Source organism: Gadus chalcogrammus, chromosome 3 (genome assembly GCF_026213295.1).
Source record: "Gadus chalcogrammus isolate NIFS_2021 chromosome 3, NIFS_Gcha_1.0, whole genome shotgun sequence".
Taxonomy (NCBI): domain Eukaryota; kingdom Metazoa; phylum Chordata; class Actinopteri; order Gadiformes; family Gadidae; genus Gadus; species Gadus chalcogrammus.
The window spans coordinates 21,891,221-21,911,332 of NC_079414.1; the positions used below are offsets into that span (position 1 = coordinate 21,891,221).

Consider the following 20,112-nt stretch of genomic DNA (forward strand, 5'->3'; position numbering starts at 1 on the left):
CCTTTAAATTCAACAGCTGGTGTGACACGACGGGGCTGGCTATATTTCGACCAGAGTCTCTACTTTATTTCTACAACCAAGAAGAACTGGAAGGCCAGCAGAGACTTCTGTCTGAACAAAGACGCAGACCTGCTAGTTATCAACAGCAAAGAAGAAGAGGTAACAGAGGCTGTGTGTGTGTGTGTGTGTGTGTGTCTGTGTTTGTGTGTGTGTGTGTGTGTGTGTGTGTGTGTGTGTGTGTGTGTGTGTGTGTGTGTGTGTGTGTGTGTGTGTGTGTGTGTGTGTGTGTGTGTGTGTGTGTGTGTGTGTGTGTGTGTGTGTGTGAGAGCAGTGTTTTCATGACAACAGATACTATCAATATTTGAAACAGGTGTTTGTTGCAAAATTGGAGGAAGGTTCCTGGATTGGACTTCAGTTTGGCCGAGAAACAAAGGGGATCTACAAGTGGGTGGATGGTACCAACTTGACTTCAAGGTAAGGCTGATGACTCCATCCAGGACCCTCTCCTTTCTGAGAGCAACAGAGTGATATCACCTCAACACTGGGCTCAACTTTCTACTTTTTATGGTTTCAGTACCTGGCAAGTACCAATCTTTCCGTATGGCTATGATGCCTGTGCAGTAACAGCTGACCAATTGGTGATGGGTCCATGTGCATCTCAAAACAACTGGATCTGTGAGAAGGTCAACGTCCTGGAACATCTGGAAGCTGAACTGAACAAAGAGGGTCTGAAGACTCTTACTAATTATTGTTTTAAGGTGTTTCTTCGAACTGCTGCTTGTGTAACTTAAGTTGATGCTAAAGTTTGGGTTAAGTTCAACTTAACCCAAACTTCGCCACACGGAAAGGACCCTTTTAGCTGGCATAACTGAGTAATTAAATAGTAGTAATGCATGGTCTGAGATGACGACGCCTAATCTAGGCTTGCTCAATGGTGATTGGTGGTGCTGCCTTCATATAAAGAGCCCTAGTTAGCCACTCCCTTTAAAGGTAAATGCCTCCCAGCGTTGGTCCTCCGCCTTGCGGATTGGGGCCTCTTCCCAGACCAATCAGTGCTATAACGTTTGAACACTAATGTCCCATCTCACAACCTTCTGTTCTGGGTTGCATGTGGAAAATAAATATAGTGAATAAAAAATGACTACTGCCATTGGTAAACGTTTCAGTACACTCGCCGGCCATTTGAACACATTTAAGGGGTTCATGTTCACTGCACACTAAATGGCTGTGGAAGTTCTAAATGTATAAATGGTGATTGAAGCTGTTTGCATTCCTGTTGTAGAACAAAGTTCACTCATCTCGTCTTCCTTTCAGGGATGCCCAAGGAGAAGGAGGAGGAGGAAGAGGAGGAGGTAGAGGAGGAGGAGGAGGTACCCTCTATCACATCATTCGATGATACTTATTTTGTGCTCATGGGCGAAATAATGTCCTTCTCCTGCCGTGCCAGTGGCCAGCCAAAACCCTCCATCGAGTGGCTACACAACGGCCAACCCATGAAGAGGGACAGGACAGGCAACAAATCAGAGCCTTTAGCCTTTGTGAATGGGGAGGTCCTCATCATTAGAAGTCTGAGGCCTGGTGTGGACACGATCAGCTGCTTGGCGAACAACAGCGCTGGCACAGCCAATAAGACTTCCACGCTGTTTGTCATTGGTAAGAACTGGACTGCTGGATCAGATGTTCTGCAATAACATAGTAGGACTGCTGGATCAGGAGTTCTGCTATAACTTATCTACTTTAGCTGGGTAGCTACGTTATTTAGTAGCTATAACGTAGCTACTGAACAAGCTCTCTATATTGTGACCTAATACATAAGGCCACGTCTCTATTGGGGTCTACTACACAAGGGCCCGGTTTCTAGTGTGTTCTACTACACACGGTCAGGTTTGTAGTGTGTTCTGCTACACAAAGTCAGGCATTTAAGTTTGTCTATTAAAGGTCCCATTGCATGCTACTTTATGGACGCTTTAATATGGATATAAGTGGGCCCCAAACACAGTATTTCAAGACGTTCGGCCGTAGTGCAGAATTACAGCCACTGCGAGCTAGTCGCACATTGAGCTTTCCCAAAATGCGCCGTTTCGGTGTCTGTAGCTTTAATGCAAATGAGGAGGAGAGAGGCGGGTCAAGGAGGAGGGTGGGGGTGTGGCCCTGAGCAGCTTGCTGCCATGGTACCATGCGCCCTGTTTACAGTGGATGTATCGCAATGGCGAGGTGCACACAGCCTTTAGCCGTGTTCTGTAAATATTCTAGAACACACAGGATTCCTGGAGCTTTATAATATCATATTATACATAGATATCTATATCATATAATAGATATTATCAGGGCGAAAAGCTGTGTGAGCCTCCAGACGATATTATGAATCTCAAACGACCGCGTCGGGTTCTCCGACGTCTCTGGTTCTTCCACTTCCACGCCAATCTGAAGTAGACTGAACCGCTCGTTGCCTGCTGCCGGGCGGTGGTGCTTTGCGGCGGTGGTGCCCCACGGCAACCGGCGGCAGGCAGCATGTCGTAGTTCATGTACTTCAGGGAGTCAAAGCCAAAGTTCCATTCCCCCAATACCTTCTCAACCATGGCTGAGATAACCCCAACTACAGTCTTGTTGTGGAAATACAAGAGACGTCAAAGAACTAACGTGTTATGCGCCATAACACCAATCGCACACCACACAGACAGACAGACAGACAGACAGACAGACAGACAGACAGACAGACAGACAGACAGACAGACAGACAGACAGACAGACAGACAGACAGACAGACAGACAGACAGACAGATACACACACACACACACACACGCTCGCACGGTCGTGTCTCATTGGCGGGCACAATTCTCTTGGCGGGCAAGGCAGAGAAGGGGAGGAGCTTAGATCCTTTATGATGACATTGGACGAGATTCCAAATCAGCGCGCTTGAGCCTCCGTTTTTTCAAAGGCGAGCAAAATACCTAGTGCTCGTTTTACACCAAACGCAAGTTTAAGCCACTGGGGGACCATAGGCAGGCTAGGGGAACTCATATTTAGATCAGAAAACCTCATAAAGTGAGATTTTCATGCCATGAGACCTTTAAGGTATGTTCATATTGTTGCCTAATAAAGGTCAGGTTTCTATTGTGGTCTACTGCACAAGCTCAGGTTTATATTGGTGCCTACTAAAGGTCAGGTTTCTATTGTGGTCTACTACACAAGCTCAGGTTTATATTGTTGCCTACTAAAGGTCAGGTTTCTATTGTGGTCTACTTCTCAAGGTCTTTCTTTACATTCAACAGAATTGACACCAGAGGGCTGGGGTATTGTCAACCAGAGTCTCTACTTTGTTTCAATGACTAAGAGGAACTGGACGGCCAGTAGAGACGACTGCCTGCAAAGAAACGCAGACCTGGTGGTTATCAACAGCAAAGTAGAAGAGGTAACAGAGGCTGTGTCTGTCTGCGTGTGTGTGTCTGTGTGGTTAAATGTTTCAATCAGCCAGGTGTGTGTTCATGACAGCAGCTGTTATTCATATTTGAAACAGGAGTTGGCTACCAAATGGTGGCTCGGAACCTGGATTGGACTGAGACTGGACCGAGACACAGAGGGGACCTGGAAGTGGGTGGATGGTACCAACGTGACTTCAAGGTAATGCTGATGACTCCATTCAGCAGCCTCTCTTCTCTGAGAGTGACAGGGTGATATCGCCTTAACACTGGGCTCAACTTTATATTCCTTCTCGTTTCAGTTCCTGGCTGTCCGGTGAACCAAACCATCCAACTATCACAGAAGCCTGTGCATTAGTTGGCAACAGCCAGTTGATTCCTACACCCTGTGCCTCTCAAAATGAATGGATCTGTGAGAAGACGGTGTAGTATTTGGGACAGAGGCTGGTATGATGGATTGTGTGCCGCGCTTTACTTCCGGATCCTTGAGAAGGTTGCAGTCCTTGAACATCTGGATGCTGTCCTGAACAAAGAGCCTCTGTAGGCTTTGTTTGTATTGGTCGGTTGAGACATTGATCCTTTCTATTCCCTCTACATTATACGATACTACTTATATTTGAGGTAGGCCAACACGTCTCTGTTGAGCTTAAGCATCGCCAACTCTCAATACAGATTTGAATTTTGTTCCATCCAAAACTTTCGCTTGAAAATAATCAAGGCTATATTTCCTCTGTACTGTACTTACTGTACTTTAACCTGTCAGAACAATAAAGTACCATCTGATCTTGACCTTTACAATTCATTCTATCTTGGTACAGATAAATAGATGAATACTAAAGTACTAATACTGTCAGAAAAAGTATATCAGTTGTACTCCAATACTACTGACTCAGTGCCGCTGCCCCCCCCCCCCGAAAAAAAGAATTGGTTTCTGCCGGTTTAACATTTTATTAAAACGCAAAAGTTAAATCTACTTTGTAAACACAGTTCACAGAACAGCCAAAACATACCTACAGTACACACAAGTATTGGAATGTCCAAAATCTTTTAAATTAAATAGTTATCCATAAATACAAACTTAAAACCAGAAGTATACAAGTAAGATTTTTTTATTTTTTTTTGGGGGCCCCCTCAGGACTTGAGGCCCTACGCGCAGCGCGTAGTGCGCGTTATGGGAGCGGCGGCACTGTGCTACTCTACACAGTACCTACCACTGAACTACAACTTCAGTACTACTAGGGTAACATACTACAACAGTAATGATACAGTACCACTTCACTAATCAGTACTTCTGCAGCCTTACGACAGTGCTTCTACAGATTGACTTCAGTATTACTTCTCTTTTAATTTCATTTAAAGAATATTTGAGTGCCACATTGTGCGACAAATTCGCTCGAGTTGAAATGTATTTTAATTTCTCGTGATGACAGCCAATCAGCGTTCAACAGCGTGGCCACTGAGTGACATGTGTAACGTAAACAGCCAATCAGCGTTCAACCGTCAAACTCCGTGCAGTGCTGTCCGGGGTGAACTGCAGCATGGAGGAGAAAGTGATTGTTGCCGTTTGCGACTCCCGGAGCTCTATATATAATATAATATAATATTATATAATATAATATAATATAATATAATTGTATAATATCACGGCCAAAAGCTCTGTGCGCCTCCGACGTCTCTCCCTCTAAACACACTCACTCCCCCCGCCGGTTGCGAGTCCGCGAGATTCTCATGGACGCGCGTGTGTGACGTAGTCTGGACGGCGCGCTGTTGTAGGTGTGTGTACCTCCGACCGGTGAGTGAGAACAGCGAGAGAGAGAAAAAAGGATGGAAACTGAGGATTTGGTTATGAAAAAGAATAGCATTGGATCCGTCGTCTGGCAGTGTATATACAATAATTATTATGCAAACAGTTAATAAATAATTAACGGTTTGAATAAAGGCTGTGTTTGTAAATCTAACTTGCTTTGATTTTCCTTTTCTTATGTGCAAGTTCTAAATTGTTCCAATACAAAGCACTAATGAGTTTAAACAATATGTTGTTTTGTTTCATGTAATCTACATGCAGACTTATATTTCAGGAATACTAGAATTATTACTGACGTAACATTATGCCAGACATGGTTGAATCGAGCATTTATGATGTGCTCTAGAGGAGATTCAAAATATATCGAGATATATATCGTGTATCGAGATATAGTAAAAAAATATCGAGATATTCATTTTGGCCCATATCGCCCAGCCCTAACTGGAAGTGCACTGGAAGTCGACGATTATTACTGATTGTTACTGATTATGAAAGTAAGTAATATTTCAATATTGTTTTAAATATGCATATCTGTTGAATTTGTATTTTCTTAACGGATTTTCCAACTTGTATTTTCGTAATATATTTTCCAACTCCGATTTGATATACCCGACAAGATAGCCTAATTATGTGCTGGTTATGAAGTATTGGCATTAAACTACAGTTTTGCAAGTTATGTGGCAGTTATTAATTCTAAATTATTAGAATACCGTGCTTTAAGATCACGTTGCCATCCGTTATGAGCTATTCGTCAGTGTTTCAGACCAACAGGCATAGCAAACGTAGCAGCTAGCAAGCTAACTAAGTAACTAAAGTCTGTTAGCTCAATTTTGTGCAACATTCATGTATGAGATGCCCGTCGATGAGGCATCGACGGGTGTTAACGTCAGCATTTTCCACAAGGTTAAAAAGCTAGTCACTTTTTAACCGTGGCGCACACCATTGGGGCGAGCCAAGTTCAAATAATTCTAGCCTCAGTTCTACAAGTTTCTGGTTGAAACTATCATGAAAGTTCACATTAGAACTATACTAGTCTAAATCCAATGCAGTGTCAAAGTGTCAATTGACTGCATGGGAAGCTTATCTAACGTTAGCCATTAAGTTTGTTCATTATTCATTATTCCAATTCGATATTTGTGTTAAAATGGCCTATAATTTGTAGTTTCTAAATTGTTCTCTGATTTTGTTGTTATTTAGGATGGAAAACACCATTGTTGTCAAAAGAAGATTTAAAGACGGCAAGAAATAAGTTTTTTGTCCAACACCCTTTACCTTTGAGGCGTTTTTGGAATGTGGTGAGAATTTTTATATTTTCCATATCAAAATAGCAACAGCAATACAATACCTATTTTATGTGGTGCTTTGTTATTTATTGATGTATTTTCCATAGCTTGTATTGTGTTACTAATGGTTTGTCTTCTTTAGTTGCCAGAAAATTTGATCTTCCTACAATGGATATCAAAGTCTTTGATGACTCAAAGACAGAAGTTGATCAGGAAGCATTTGAATATTTGCTGAAGCAACCTGATCTTGGTGTCCTGGAAATTGTAATCCCAGAGGCAATTTTGGACGGTAATTTGCATATCTTTTCACATTACATAATTCCCAACAGTATTCTTTGCATCAGCAAAAATAGGGTCTATTGACAGTGGCTGCATGTTGTCAAAGTAGTATTAACAAATTAGACCATTGGTATGGTTTTGTACTACAGATTCTTTCAGTTCTAGCTCCCTTACTGGTGCTGAGATATCATGAGTCTGATGACACTGTGATATTGACACGAGCTCCAGATGAGGAAAAACAAATTGAGGACCTTCGTCTTAGCCGGGTAGGTTTTCAAGGGATGCTTGATTAGCATTTGGAATTACATTTGATTTCCTTTTCTTAATTGCCTATATGTTCCTTTTATATTACCCATTAACTCCAACCTCCCTCTCCAGATGATTGAGGATATCTTAAAAGGAAGCCCAGGAGGCGAGACGATCATGAGTGAATATGCTTGCACAAAATATTTGACAAATGGCAAAAGACGTGACATGGTTAAGATCTTGGTGGCACAAATGATACATCAACATGGGTAGGATGTTAAAGAAGCAATTTGTAGAATGTATGTACTGTGTGTGTGTGTGTGTGTGTGTGTGTGTGTGTGTGTGTGTGTGTGTGTGTGTGTGTGTGTGTGTGTGTGTGTGTGTGTGTGTGTGTGTGTGTGTGTGTGTGTGTGCGCGCAGCACAACTATGCTCCGCCACTGGCTCCGCGGTCGGGGGGGAGGCTTGGGTAAAGGCTGGTTTATGCTCGGTTACGTAAGCGTAAGCGCAAGCGCAAGAGGCCCTTGCGCGCCCTTGCGCCCCCCTTGCGCGACTTCTCACGTCTTGCGTGCGTCGGGCGATTTTTCTAGACTTGCGTCATTTTTTACGTAAGCTTTTACGCGAGCCGCCCAGCCTGCAAGGCTGTGATTGGTTTGCTGGTCTGGTTACTACTTCCTGTCTGGAGTATCACCCGGCAGGCTCATATACAAAAGCATTAACCTGAAGTGAAGTTAACTTTGCTGCCAACACATTAAGTCGTTTTAAAATGTAGAGAGATATGCACATTTATACAACCCCAATGATCAACAACTTCATCACCCCTGTTCCTCTGTCTGTTGCCATCATTCACTGTGTATGGGGAGAACACGATCTGGCACATAAACAAACCAACGACTCCCACAGACAAAGACGTCATTCTCGAGGTCGTCTTCAACGAAAAACTTTTCTCCACATATTACTCCACCTACTGTTCTGGCGGTAAATTGCTTGGCAACACGCGCAACCTAAAAGGGAGCATGAATTGCTTTGAGTAAATTTTGCGCAACAACGTAACACCAACGCTGAAGCATGAGGCGGCTGCATGCTTCAGCGTTGGTGTTACGTTGTTGCGCAAAATTTACTCAAAGCAATTCATGCTCCCTTTTAGGTTGCGCGTGTTGCGCGTGTTGCCAAGCAATTTACCGCCAGAACAGTAGGTGGAGTAATATGTGGAGGAAAGTTTTTCGTTGAAGACGACCTCGAGAATGACGTCTTTGTCTGTGGGAGTCGTTGGTTTGTTTATGTGCCAGATCGTGTTCTCCCCATACACAGTGAATGATGGCAACAGACAGAGGAACAGGGGTGATGAAGTTGTTGATCATTGGGGTTGTATAAATGTGCATATCTCTCTACATTTTAAAACGACATAATGTGTTGGCAGCAAAGTTAACTTCACTTCAGGTTAATGCTTTTGTATATGAGCCTGCCGGGTGATACTCCAGACAGGAAGTAGTAACCAGACCAGCAAACCAATCACAGCCTTGCAGGCTGGGCTGCTCGCGTAAAAGCTTACGTAAAAAATGACGCAAGTCTAGAAAAATCACCCGACGCACGCAAGACGTGAGAAGTCGCGCAAGGGGGCGCAAGGGCGCGCAAGGGCCTCTTGCGCTTGCGCTTACGCTTACGTAACCGAGCATAAACCAGCCTTGAAGAGGTGCTGCTGCGTTCTAGCTGGAGAAGAAGGGCATGCGTTTATTCTATTGAAGTCTACGCTATACTTTTGTATAGCTTACTAATGTTGTTTTTATAATTGCCAATTCACTATTTTCCGGAAATTCATGCGCTGAACCTGGTTGTGCCTGCGTGCGTGCGTGCGTGCGTCTGTTTGGTTATCCGGATTATACAGGATGTAGCAAGCAACTGATAACCAGTGATAACCAGATAAGACAGTGAAAAACGACCCACGCAAATCCACGCCCTTGACTGATAGATAAGATGTTGTGGTACTGACTGATTAGGCTACTTTTTTGGAACGGGAAATGTGTATCGGAAAGATACAAAACAAAAAAAATCAATGCTTCAATTTCATGTAATAAATAAATGGATAATAATTCATGTTGGGTTAAAAGGTTAAATGTGATTGAACCCATGTAATGTGTAATTAGAATGTGTTAATGTGCTGCAAGCGCACGGAACTAATGTTTTGTTCCTACGAAAAAGTTTCCTGTTTACCTACGTCTTTATTGCTGTTTAAATTGATTTAAAAGCATGACCAAGCGTAGGCTATATGAATCTCGCTCGTTAAGTGCAGCGATATTGTAATACGTTTGCCTCTGAAGCTTAAGCAGACGGTCTAGATACAAGGACAGTAAAAGAACCTTTACCGAACCTCTTTTCACAACAAGCGGCCAGCGAGGTATTATATTTCAGCATTTAATGCACTTTATTTCCTGTTTTATGCATGTCATCGACGTGCCAATTAGTGTCATATTTCTGTGTTTTATTTCGTGCTTATGTAAATACTGTATCATTTGCTGATGTGCCGCTTTATATTATATTTATTTGTGATCGTTTTCACGGCATAAAGGATTAAAGAATGGATACATGCAGGGAGTGACAGCCTGATCATTGTGTGGATGCAACGTGCCATTAAATAATAAATAATAATAATACATTTAATTTAGAGGCGCGTTTCAAGACACCCAAGGTCACCTTACAGAGCATATAGTCATCATAAATCGTTTAAAAAAAACAAGACATTGTGGAAAAAATAAATAAATAAACATAAGAAATAAGGAATAAATAAAACAAAAACAAGACAAAACAAAACAAACAAACAATCAAAACAGTGATCAGTTAGACGCCCGTTTCAAAGAAGCCAACCTGCGTCAGTTTGTCATGACAAGAGCTACAGTCCTGGCTGTGAGGAAGCATCCTATGAGATCCACATGATATACTAGAAGCCCCGAAGGCCAAGCGACTGCTGACAGGAAACGCTACAAACCCTCTTGCTGCAGACGTCAAACTCAGATAAAGAGGGCCACAATTTTTAATCATCACCATCAGTCATCACATTACTGAGCACATCAACTAATCGGATATGAGAGAGTGATTTGTATTTTTTGCGAAGAGCTCGCATACATCATCATTCAATGATGGCACAAAACTGAAAAACAGTTGAGTTGAACAACTAGCATTATATTCAGTGCAGTTGTAGTAGTTAGTGGTGACTTAAGTTGAAATCTTTCATGACTTATATAGTTTCTAAGCAAACAAGACACATGAGTTTGCCTTTGAATTCTATGAACAGACAGTCTGCTTCTCATCCTGTCTGAAAAGTGCGGACTTCTTGATCGAGTTTTCTGTAAAAAAAAATTGCAGAAAGTTTTATTTTTAATTATCTGTGGGCCTCACTGAGTGAGAATGTGGCCCGCGACGCCAGTGGCCCCCCCTGGTGGAGAGGAACAAGATAACCTGCAGGATGTAGAGGAACCAGGGAAGGGTCGTAGACAAAAGGCCTGGTGTCACATCATAGTGCGTTGACTATATAGTGTTTAAATCATATCATAGTGCGTAGACTATATGGTGTTAACGTCACATCGTAGTGTGTGTCGACTATATGGTGCATAACCCATCATGTGTCGACTATATGGTGGTTACATCACATCATAGTGTGTAGACTATATGGTGTTTATATCACATCGTAGTGTGTGTAGACTATATGGTGTTTATATCATCGTAGTGTGTGTAGACTATATGGTGTTTATATCATCGTAGTGTGTACTGTAGACTATATGGTGTTTATATCACATCGTAGTGTGTAGTAGACTATAGGTCTGGTGACGATGATGACGACGATGACGATGAAGATGACGATGGACTTAACGAGGACTGGAGAGCCAGCCTGTCCACAGTCAGAGGGAGAGAGCGCTGGGTGCTGCTCTGGTCCACCAGGTCCTCTCCTCACACCAGGAGAGAGGCCCTCCACTCAGTTGGTCCACAGCACACAGCAGGTTGCAGCGCTCGCTGCTCACAGACGTTACGGTGACACCGAGCTCCAGGACGGCGTCTGGGGACAGAAGACCACAAGGTCAGCCTGACCCCTCCTAGACATGACCTCCACCTTCTAGTATACAGCTTGACCCCTCCTAGGCATGACCTCTACCTTCTAGTATACAGCTGGACCCCTCCTAGACATTTGCTCTACCTTCTAGTATACAGCTTGACCCCCCCTAGACATTTCCACTGCCTTCTAGTTTAGTATGTCTCTGTATGTATATCATTTGCATAGCCAGTTTTACAGGAGGAAAGGGTTGTTGGCTTTGCAGGAGCTTTGTGTGTGTGAGTGAGTGAGTGAGTGAGCGAGTGAGTGAGTGAGTGAGTGAGTGAGTGAGTGAGTGAGTGAGTGAGTGAGTGAGTGAGTGAGTGAGTGAGTGAGTGAGTGAGTGATTTGGTGAGAGTGTGTTTTATTGAGTGTGTGTGTGTGTGTGTGTGTGTGTGTGATGGTGCGCGTTCCCCACCATCGGCGCGTGCACGCACCTTCTAACGCTCAGAGAGCAAGAGAGAAAGGAGCGCTGGACAGGACTGAGGCTGAAGGGAAGCTTGCCTGCCTCCAGTCAGCTGATCACTCTGTGTCCCACTCGATTCTAAAAAATGCAGCTATCGATGAGGATATCCTAATTATTACGGTAAAGCAACGCCTCCAGGTGCTGCCAACTAAACTGAATCTGTCCATCTGGTATCCCAATAATCTTGACTGTCACTGTCTACACCAGTGCTCTTCAACAAGGGGTCCGCGACCCCTAGGGGGTCCGCGGAGGTACTGCAGGGGGGTCGCGAAAGTTTTTGTTGATTAGAAAAAATATATATATTCCCCCGCAATTGTTTCCACATATCGAAATGTCTTTAACTACACATTAACATGAATCCAACACATTAGCCGCGTTTACATGGACACTTTTGATCCGATGGAGAGAGCTTTTCTCTGCCTGCTCTGCCTGCTCCTTCAATTAAGAAGACAGTTTAATATGAAACACAATTTTATACAATATATAAGTAGGGGGTCCCCGCTCCATCTCTCCGTCAGTTTGGGGGTCCTTGGCCGGGAAAACGTTGAAGACCCCTGGTCTACACCATGGACAGCGTCAGACCATAGAGTCTATGTCCCACATTTTAAACGGCTGTAATGTTTACCAAGGACTATACATAGCCAGGCATGACAGAATTGTTGACATTATCAACAAAGATGTGTCACCCATGCTTGATTCCTCTGTTTTGTTCTACAAACATTCATGTGTGAAACCAGAAATGTTTCAATGCAATGACCCCCACGTATTTCAAGGTATAACAGCAAATACACCAGATGCCATTGTGATTGATGAGCAGAGAGGTTTTCCTATGGGAAGTTGGTTGCACTTTCGACTCAAGTTTAGAGGAAGCTTTCCTCACTAAACAAGTTAAGTACCAACCATTGGTGCAAGCTATTATACGTTTAGGCGATAAATGCCAGCTCATCGTTTTTATTTTCGGCAGCCTAGGTCATGTCCACAGGCTGGTGGTCAGAGGCTTGAGAATTATGAGGTTGTCCAAATGTAAAGCAAAGCAGCCTGCAACATATTGCTCAATCTCCTCCATTATAGGCAGCCGAGCTATTTGGAGGAGGAGGTGTTTTCTGTACCCATAGATTTTCTCTGTCTGTTAACAGACTGTGTGCAACCAACGTTGATTGAATATGCTCATGTGTACGTATTGTCTATTCTGTGCATGTTTGACTCAAGTACTGCAACATGTTGTTTCGAGGATGTAGGGCATCAAAAGCAACTGAAAATATTTGTGCCCTTGCAATGTATTTTATAAATGCGGACACAAATAAAGACATTGAAATGTGTTTGTGTGTGTGTGTGTGTCTGTTAAATGATGGCGTCTGATAAGAGTAGAAGAAAATGATTGGCTGACAGTGATGGTTCAGAATGAAAGCAGAGGATTGGTCAGGATTAAAACATGTGACGTGGTTCCTCCAGCTGATAAAGCCGGGCTGAAGCCTGAGAGCTGAAGGAGTGGAGCCGTCCAGAGAGGAACCATGGAGCCCGTCATTGAGCTGGACCCTGGACCCCCTGAGGAACCTGAGGACACGTCTCTGGACAGGAGGCGGACCAGGAAGGGGAGATCTGGTAGGAGCCTTTTTAGAGGATGTAGAGCGAATAAACCACCAGTAATTAAATAAGTTTTATATTCAATTAATCTCAAGAATTAGATTTGGTCAATGTTTGAGGCCAAAGTGCCCAACCTGCTGCTCCTGTAGACCGATTTATGTCCGTCATCCAATCAGATCGCGTATGCAAATTTAAAAGCGGAACCGTCGCTGCCGAAAAAGTTGACAATTTCTCAACTTTTTGACGGAGCCTTCAGCGCACGGATCCACAATGCATTGCGCGTCCGTCCCCATTCAAAGTCAATGGGGATCAGTCAACGGACGGAGGCAGTGGGCACGAGGCATTAGGCCTTGTTCACACTACATGCGTCCGTTGGCGGAAGACCGAGGGCGTGTCTGACGTATAGCTTACTAGTCTCTGTAGACGCATACTGCAGCCAATCAAATTGCTTTCCTTTACAAAGCCGATGTGTGGATATAAATACAAAAGGTTAGACAAACAACAGTTGACTAAAAACAATGCTATCATTCCCGTTTCTTTAAAAGACATATGTAACGGCCGGTTTATTCCTGCTTGTTATTGCAAAATAGATCCAGGAAACGCATGGTGTGTATTTGCATTACCGCGATCTGATTGGCCGACGGATCCGCCGCTGCCTGAAAAGTTAAACATTTCTCAACTTTTGGAAGGAGGCCACGGAGCCTAATGGACGGACGGACCCACAATGCGTTTCGTGTGCGCCCCATGCAAATGTCAATGAGAGCCGTCGACGGACGGAAGTAGCCCCGGGCCGTACCCCTCTTGCCCACGGATCCCATTGAATTTGAATGGGGCGGAGCCGCAATGCATTGTGGATCAATCCGTTCCGTTGGATCCATCGGCTCAGTCAAGAAAGTTAAAAAAAATTCCACTTCTCAGGCAGCGACGGATCCGTCATCCAATCAGATCGCGTATGCTCGGGCGTGGCTGACGTATGCCTCTGCAAAGACTACTCCCCCATCCGTCAGCCACGCCTTCCGTCATCCGTTGACGGACGGTGCAGTGGGTAGACGGCGTTACCCGAACATTGTCATTTAATTCTGAAGGCTTGTCTTTCTGTCAGACATGCAGGCTTGTCCACACTACTACCCCCGTCCGTCGACGGATCTCATTGACTTTGCATGGGGCGCTCGCGACATGCATTGTGGGTCTGTCCGTCCATTAGGCTCTGTGGCCTGCGTCAAAAAGTTGAGAAATGTTCAACTTTTCAGGCAGCGCCGAATCCGTCGGCCAATCAGATCGCGGTTATGCAAATACATTCCACGCGTTTCCTGGATCCATTTTGCAAAAACAGTGAGGAAAAATCTGCCGTTTATATTTTTTTAAAGAAATGTGGAATGATAGCATTGTTTTTAGTCAACTGTTGTTTGTGTCATCTTTTGTATTTTTAGCCACACAACGGCTTTGTTGCAGGAAGCGATTTGATTGGCTGCAGTGTGCGTCTACAGAGACTAGTCCCCTATGCGTCGGACACGCCCGCGGCCATCCGCAGACGGACGCATGTAGTCGTGTCAAAAAGGCGTCACCCTCTTGCAGGCAAGAGCAGCCTCCTCAAGTTTTATAGTAATGCTGTCTATCCAGTGCACCGTCATTCCTAATTAGCTTTTGTTGTTGGCGGACCAAATGTCCGCGGTGGTGGACACATGATCCAGGAAGGTCTCGAAAATTATTTTCAGGTAGGCTACTGGGAAAATGTCTTCCTGTCGGATGTTGGCTTGCGAGTCGCGGGTATTTCATCTAGTATTTTCCTAAATATGGGCGATTCAATAGTCGACAGGGGAAGCATGTCTTCTCCAATGAACCCTGCAACAAATGGTCGTTTTGTGTCATAGAGTTGTGACGTTCATGAACAAACCGAATCTATTGAACGGCTCTTCACCATGAACGACGGGAAACGAGTCGCAGTGGCGAGCCGTTCTTTTTCTTTCTTTTCTTTTTTTATCGCTGTCACGTTCACAGCATGCGCACCCAAGCTCCTCCTCCACTGAGAGGAGAGCAAGCAGAGTGTACTCGTGGTGGAATGTTGATATGCAAATTTCACATGTCAGTCAGAAGCGGGAACACGCGTTTGTCTCACGTGAGTGCGTCCGGCGCAACAGCAAATATTATTTACTAAGATTTGCACTAATGTTACAAAGGCCAGTTCAGGAGTCCTCTGCAGTGTTATACTTGAAAGAAACTTGTTTTGTAAAAGTTGTTCTATTTTAATATATTTTTTGTTAATTATATTTTTGCATGGAAGTTCATTGTCTGCTTTTTATTGTGCTACAATTAAAAAGGTGATATATGATGAACAAGTGAAAGAGCTGTATTTACACTTCGACACATCTTATACAAAGATCCAAAATAGTGATGTCAGTGTCAAAGCAGAGGGATATAGCACCACCTTGTGGAATGTTTACAATGAATGCAGAACATGTGTGGACTAGATTAAAATCGAGTTCACACATGTTAAATTAAATGATAATCAATATTTAAAATATATCAAACTCAGATATCCGATGTCTAAGTCTGAATAATTCTGATCCAAATCTTACCCTATCATTCCTCCCAGTGATTATTTCCCAGTTAAAAAGGGTTACCACTAGGCTAGCTTCTTAAAAATAAATTAATGAGCCAGTCTTTTGAACGGCTCTTTGAAGTGAACGGCTCCTCAAGATCCGGCTCCCTTCAAAGAGCAATAAATCCCATCTCTACCGTGTCACCTGCTTCTGCGCTCCAACACTTGAATACTCCTTCACACAAGCAGCTACGTCAATCAAAAGACTGCGTTGAAATGATATTTTTGATAACAACAAAGGCTTTGGTGGTCAGCCTACTAAGTCGTGTTTATAACAACGTAACAGCTGCCTGCTGATGTCCTACTGATGGATGCTGAAGCTGCTTCTGTCCTCTGCTGTCCTACTGATGGATGCTGAAGCTGCTTCTGTCCTCTGCTGAGATAAGATAAGCCCCTCGCTCTGGTTTCCTGTCGCTCCTTCACCCTTCCATGGGGGGCTGCAGCCCTTCACTGCCTCATCCTCACAACCGTCCCATGTCACATCAGACGATACTTCTGCAGCTTTAGTCAAAAACAACACATAGACAGCTGTCCGTCCGTTATCACGCTGCTACAGCAGCCTGTATGCGGATTGCGGAAATGGAAAGAATGACGCAGTTTGACGCGTTTCGACGCGTCGAATTCAAAACGTCGATGTTCCTTTTTTTTTTTTTATTAATTGTCGCCATGATATTTGTTTTTGATGCAATGATCTTATATAGGCCTAAACCTAAGCCACCTTTGATGCAGAGACATATCGTATGAAATTAAAGAAAATAAACACAATATCCATGAATTCAACAAAATATTAGGCTACGTTTCTGGTTTCTGGATTGGTCAAGTGTAGGTATTTTTGGGTATTTTTGTTGTGTTCGTGTGCGTCCGCGCATGTGTGCTAGTAATGGTGTGAACTTAATAACGTAATAACGTTAATGAAATTGAGCTGTCAAAAATAGAACAGAATTTAACGTCATTACCACCTGGTGGTGAAAATATAAATTACAACCTGGATAAACATTCTTGATTTACTTGACGAATGCGTCGCAGGAATTATGATATTTAATTAATGCACCAAATGTTCATAAGAGCACAAGATACATTAAATGAAATTCATATAATTAAAATGTCCACAATTCCTCAGTATTATTTTTCTTACTATGTAATTCATTTTTATTCAAATCGCTGTGTTTTTTCTGGGCGTCAGTGACGTTGGGAGGTTTTAACCTCCTCGACCTGCAGACAGCGTCTTACAGTAGTAGAGCCTCCTTGACCTGCAGACAGTGTCTTACGTACTGCAGCCTTGGGAAGCAAAGGTGGACAACATGAAGACATTTGTGCTGGTTTTCGTTTTCCTGATCTTGGCTGCAGTTAACACAGGTAGGTTCACAGAACAAATACAGCAATATACTGTACGCCTATCATTTTGGGCCTCAGGTAGAATGAAAATTCTGTTGAGATGTATATAATAATAATTATATAGATATAGATTCATAATATATATTACATTTCATGTATTACTCAATGTACATACAAACTATTTAGCATCAAGGAAATGTTAAATCTTATGTTTGGGGGACATAACGATTAGGCCAATCAATTTTCCATTTGATACAGAATGCTGACTGATGCATGTTTGGGTTGCGTGGTCGTTTTGTGTCAACATTTGTTCTCTGGTTATTAAATTACACAACACAATTATATTACATTCGATTAGATGGGTGCTTCAATAAAAAATAAAAAAAATCCCAAAGATTTGGATAAGGTTTTAAAAGTTAAGATAAGGATAAAGAGAGGAACCAGGACAGCAAAACATAGCAAGATAATATTAAATAGGGCAAACTATGTTTGAAGAGTGTGGTTTGCCACGTCGCTGGGAAGGGCTACGGGGGTTTGGGCTACACAGCGCAGCCCTTGTGTTGACCGAGCTTGCCTCATTCTCACACACCCTCCTTTCCTAGCAGAGAGGAAGAGAGGGTCAGCCTCTTCCAGTGGGTCACAGGCTCTGCCAGCAAGGTTCGAGGAGGGAGGGGTTCGAGGAGGGAGGGGTTCGAGGAGGGAGGGGTTCGAGGGAGGGGAGGGGGAGGGGGAGGGGGGGGGGACTGAATGGACACTTTTGTTTCCTGTAGCCCCCCCAAAAAACTCTTTCCTCCTAATAGAGTACTGGGATGGAGAGTGAGGGAGAGAAGGAGGGAAAGTATGTGTGGGGGCGTGCCTGAGTATGTGTGTGCGGGCGTGCATCTGTGCGTGTAGTTGTGTGTGTGTGTGTGTGTGTGTGGGGGGGGGGGGGGGGGGGGTTGGTGGTGGGAGCCTCCCCTGGGACTATAGCTTTGGGGAATGAGCAGCCCCTTATTGACCGTAGTTTATCATCCTGCACAAGACACACCAACACCTAGAAGTACTGGGAAATAGCAGCCGGATTTTCAAATAACCCATTCTAAATAACCCATTCTTTCCTCAAAGCCCAAAACATTGAAATAAAGACCATCTTTAACCTACTCTGGCTAATAATTAGGAGGATTCTGAATGTTTGATAAAATACACGCAATATGAATATGACTCAAATCTTACGAATATACTTTGCTTGCCAGGAGATCTGTTGAATATACATAACAAGGACATTCATAAGCGAACACGTTGGTGTGTATTTGTATTTTTGTTGCTATGACCAGATGCCAATCCCATCATAAAGGAGAGCGTTGCTAAGCAGCTCTTCCGCAGCAAGAGGCAGCAACGGCCCGCCAAGGCCGGCCACCCCGACGAGCCAATGAGGGTAAGGTTCACAGAGGTCAAAGGTCGACGGTTACATCATCATAGGAACAGTTGGAATTTCGACACATCTAAGGATTTTTTTTTTCTGTGTACTTTAAAACGTCAATATTGTCTGCTTCTTTTATTTGTGTTTGTCAGAGTCAGCTGATGGAACTCTTTCAAATTTCAATAGAAATCGAATTATTTGATTTCGGTGCATGCAAGGATGGATCCAGCTAATAATAAAGAAAGACAAAACAAATTATACATCAATTAGATACATTATTTACTTTATGGTGGGATCTTGAACCTAGTGCTTATAATTATTAATAATTGTTCAGGGGTAAATGTAAGTTTCTTCTAACTTTCATTGATCTTGTGACCCAAAGTGATTTATTATAATTTATTAATCATAATTAATTATAATAATATTATCATTATATTATGTATATATAATTATAGTATTATGATTGCTTCTGGCCTATATAGGCTTTCAACCGCTGACCAAATGGATGAATATATATAGCCTAAGGAAATGTTGTTTTTAATTTTGGTGTCATTTTCCCTATCTGAAACGCAGTAAAGATTTTAAAAACTATCGTCAAACGTTACAAAACCAGATTTATACACACTGTCCCGGTAAATGCTGACACCCACTCTATGAACACATGTATCAAACACAGCTCATTTAAACGTGTTTACTGTCTCGTGCCAGGAGCACATGCTGCACATGCAGGCTCTGGACCAGAGGGCTCAGGAGACAAACATGGAGCACTGGCAAAACCCCCACTGCTACCCGCGCTGTGACCGCAACTACGGAAGCCCCGTCTAGCGCCGTGCTGGAGGTCGGTCACCTGTAAACCGTAACGTCACCGCGGGGTTTTCTCGATAGCCTATTCATTGTTAACTCGAAATACTTGTTAATGAGGAAACCTTTGGTGTTTTCCCCGCCAAAAAACGGTTTTAGGGGCTCATTTAACAGATCTTTTTTTGTTCTTATTCTGTCCTCTATTGTCTATTCCATAGAGGACCGCGTCCAGGTGTCGCCCTCAACGTGACCCGACGGACGCACGACGACAACGATGAGGAATCAAAGACGAGCGCGCGCTTCTATGTTGGGCTGTTTCCCTGCAGGCGATCAAGTGATTCACTATAGAGTGATATCATCTAAACATTAAACGCATAAGCCTAGACCTTATATGTGTGGGATCTCTTAAACTGTCTATTTGACTCATGTAACACATAGGAAATTGTGTATGAATTTAATTAAAAAATAAATGCAAATACTATATTATCGGTTTGACAGTCAATTTTATTCAATTGGCTCAATTCATTCAATTAATCCAGGTTTTCGACAGAGACCAGATTAGTAGATCTGTCCGCCTGATTTTCTTCTCAAAGCAGAGATTTGAAGCTGTTATGCGAAGCGCAGATGATTTACATCTTCTAACCTTAGGTCAACTCCCTTAGTCTGTTTATTCTTTCCAGAACTAACCGGTTTCATTTTCTTTAAGGAAAATGCATTTTGTTCTATTCACTGAACCGTCTCATAAAAAGCCTTATTAATGGCCTACAATAATAGGCTATAAAAATAAACTTAAAATTAACTAACAAATTAAAAAATG

The 20,112-nt window shown here is 43.1% G+C and overlaps 2 protein-coding genes across 3 annotated transcripts; both read left to right on the top strand.

Moving 5' to 3' along the window:
- The first annotated feature begins 317 nt into the window (after nucleotides 1–317).
- LOC130379734 (low affinity immunoglobulin epsilon Fc receptor-like) lies at nucleotides 318–4,202 on the top strand. 2 transcript variants are annotated; one of them, XM_056586751.1, is made up of 6 exons: nucleotides 318–474; nucleotides 575–726; nucleotides 1,315–1,653; nucleotides 3,274–3,413; nucleotides 3,519–3,622; nucleotides 3,723–4,202. In XM_056586751.1, exons 2-6 carry the CDS (start codon nucleotides 642–644, stop codon nucleotides 3,847–3,849), a joined length of 795 nt encoding a protein of 264 aa, XP_056442726.1. In that variant the 5' UTR covers nucleotides 318–474; nucleotides 575–641; the 3' UTR covers nucleotides 3,850–4,202. The 2 variants fall into 2 exon arrangements, with proteins under 2 accessions (XP_056442726.1, XP_056442727.1); XM_056586752.1 differs by lacking the exon at nucleotides 318–474 and having other exon boundaries at nucleotides 530–726.
- Nucleotides 4,203–16,927: 12,725 nt separating this feature from the next.
- Nucleotides 16,928–19,753, top strand: c3h17orf67 (chromosome 3 C17orf67 homolog). The gene is made up of 4 exons (XM_056586773.1): nucleotides 16,928–17,116; nucleotides 18,409–18,509; nucleotides 19,203–19,332; nucleotides 19,514–19,753. The coding sequence occupies exons 1-3, from the start codon at nucleotides 17,062–17,064 to the stop codon at nucleotides 19,317–19,319; spliced, it is 273 nt and encodes a 90-aa protein (XP_056442748.1). The 5' UTR covers nucleotides 16,928–17,061; the 3' UTR covers nucleotides 19,320–19,332; nucleotides 19,514–19,753.
- Nucleotides 19,754–20,112: the final 359 nt, after the last annotated feature.

Coding starts and splice junctions, on each gene's coding strand:
- LOC130379734 (XM_056586751.1), top strand. CDS start 642: ATGGGTCCATGTGCATCTCAAAACAACTGGATCTGTGAGAAGGTCAAC. Junction 3,414..3,518: donor TCAACAGCAAAGTAGAAGAG/GTAACAGAGGCT, acceptor TATTTGAAACAG/GAGTTGGCTACCAAATGGTG. Junction 3,623..3,722: donor GGTACCAACGTGACTTCAAG/GTAATGCTGATG, acceptor TTCTCGTTTCAG/TTCCTGGCTGTCCGGTGAAC.
- c3h17orf67 (XM_056586773.1), top strand. CDS start 17,062: ATGAAGACATTTGTGCTGGTTTTCGTTTTCCTGATCTTGGCTGCAGTT. Junction 17,117..18,408: donor CTTGGCTGCAGTTAACACAG/GTAGGTTCACAG, acceptor TGCTATGACCAG/ATGCCAATCCCATCATAAAG. Junction 18,510..19,202: donor ACCCCGACGAGCCAATGAGG/GTAAGGTTCACA, acceptor GTCTCGTGCCAG/GAGCACATGCTGCACATGCA.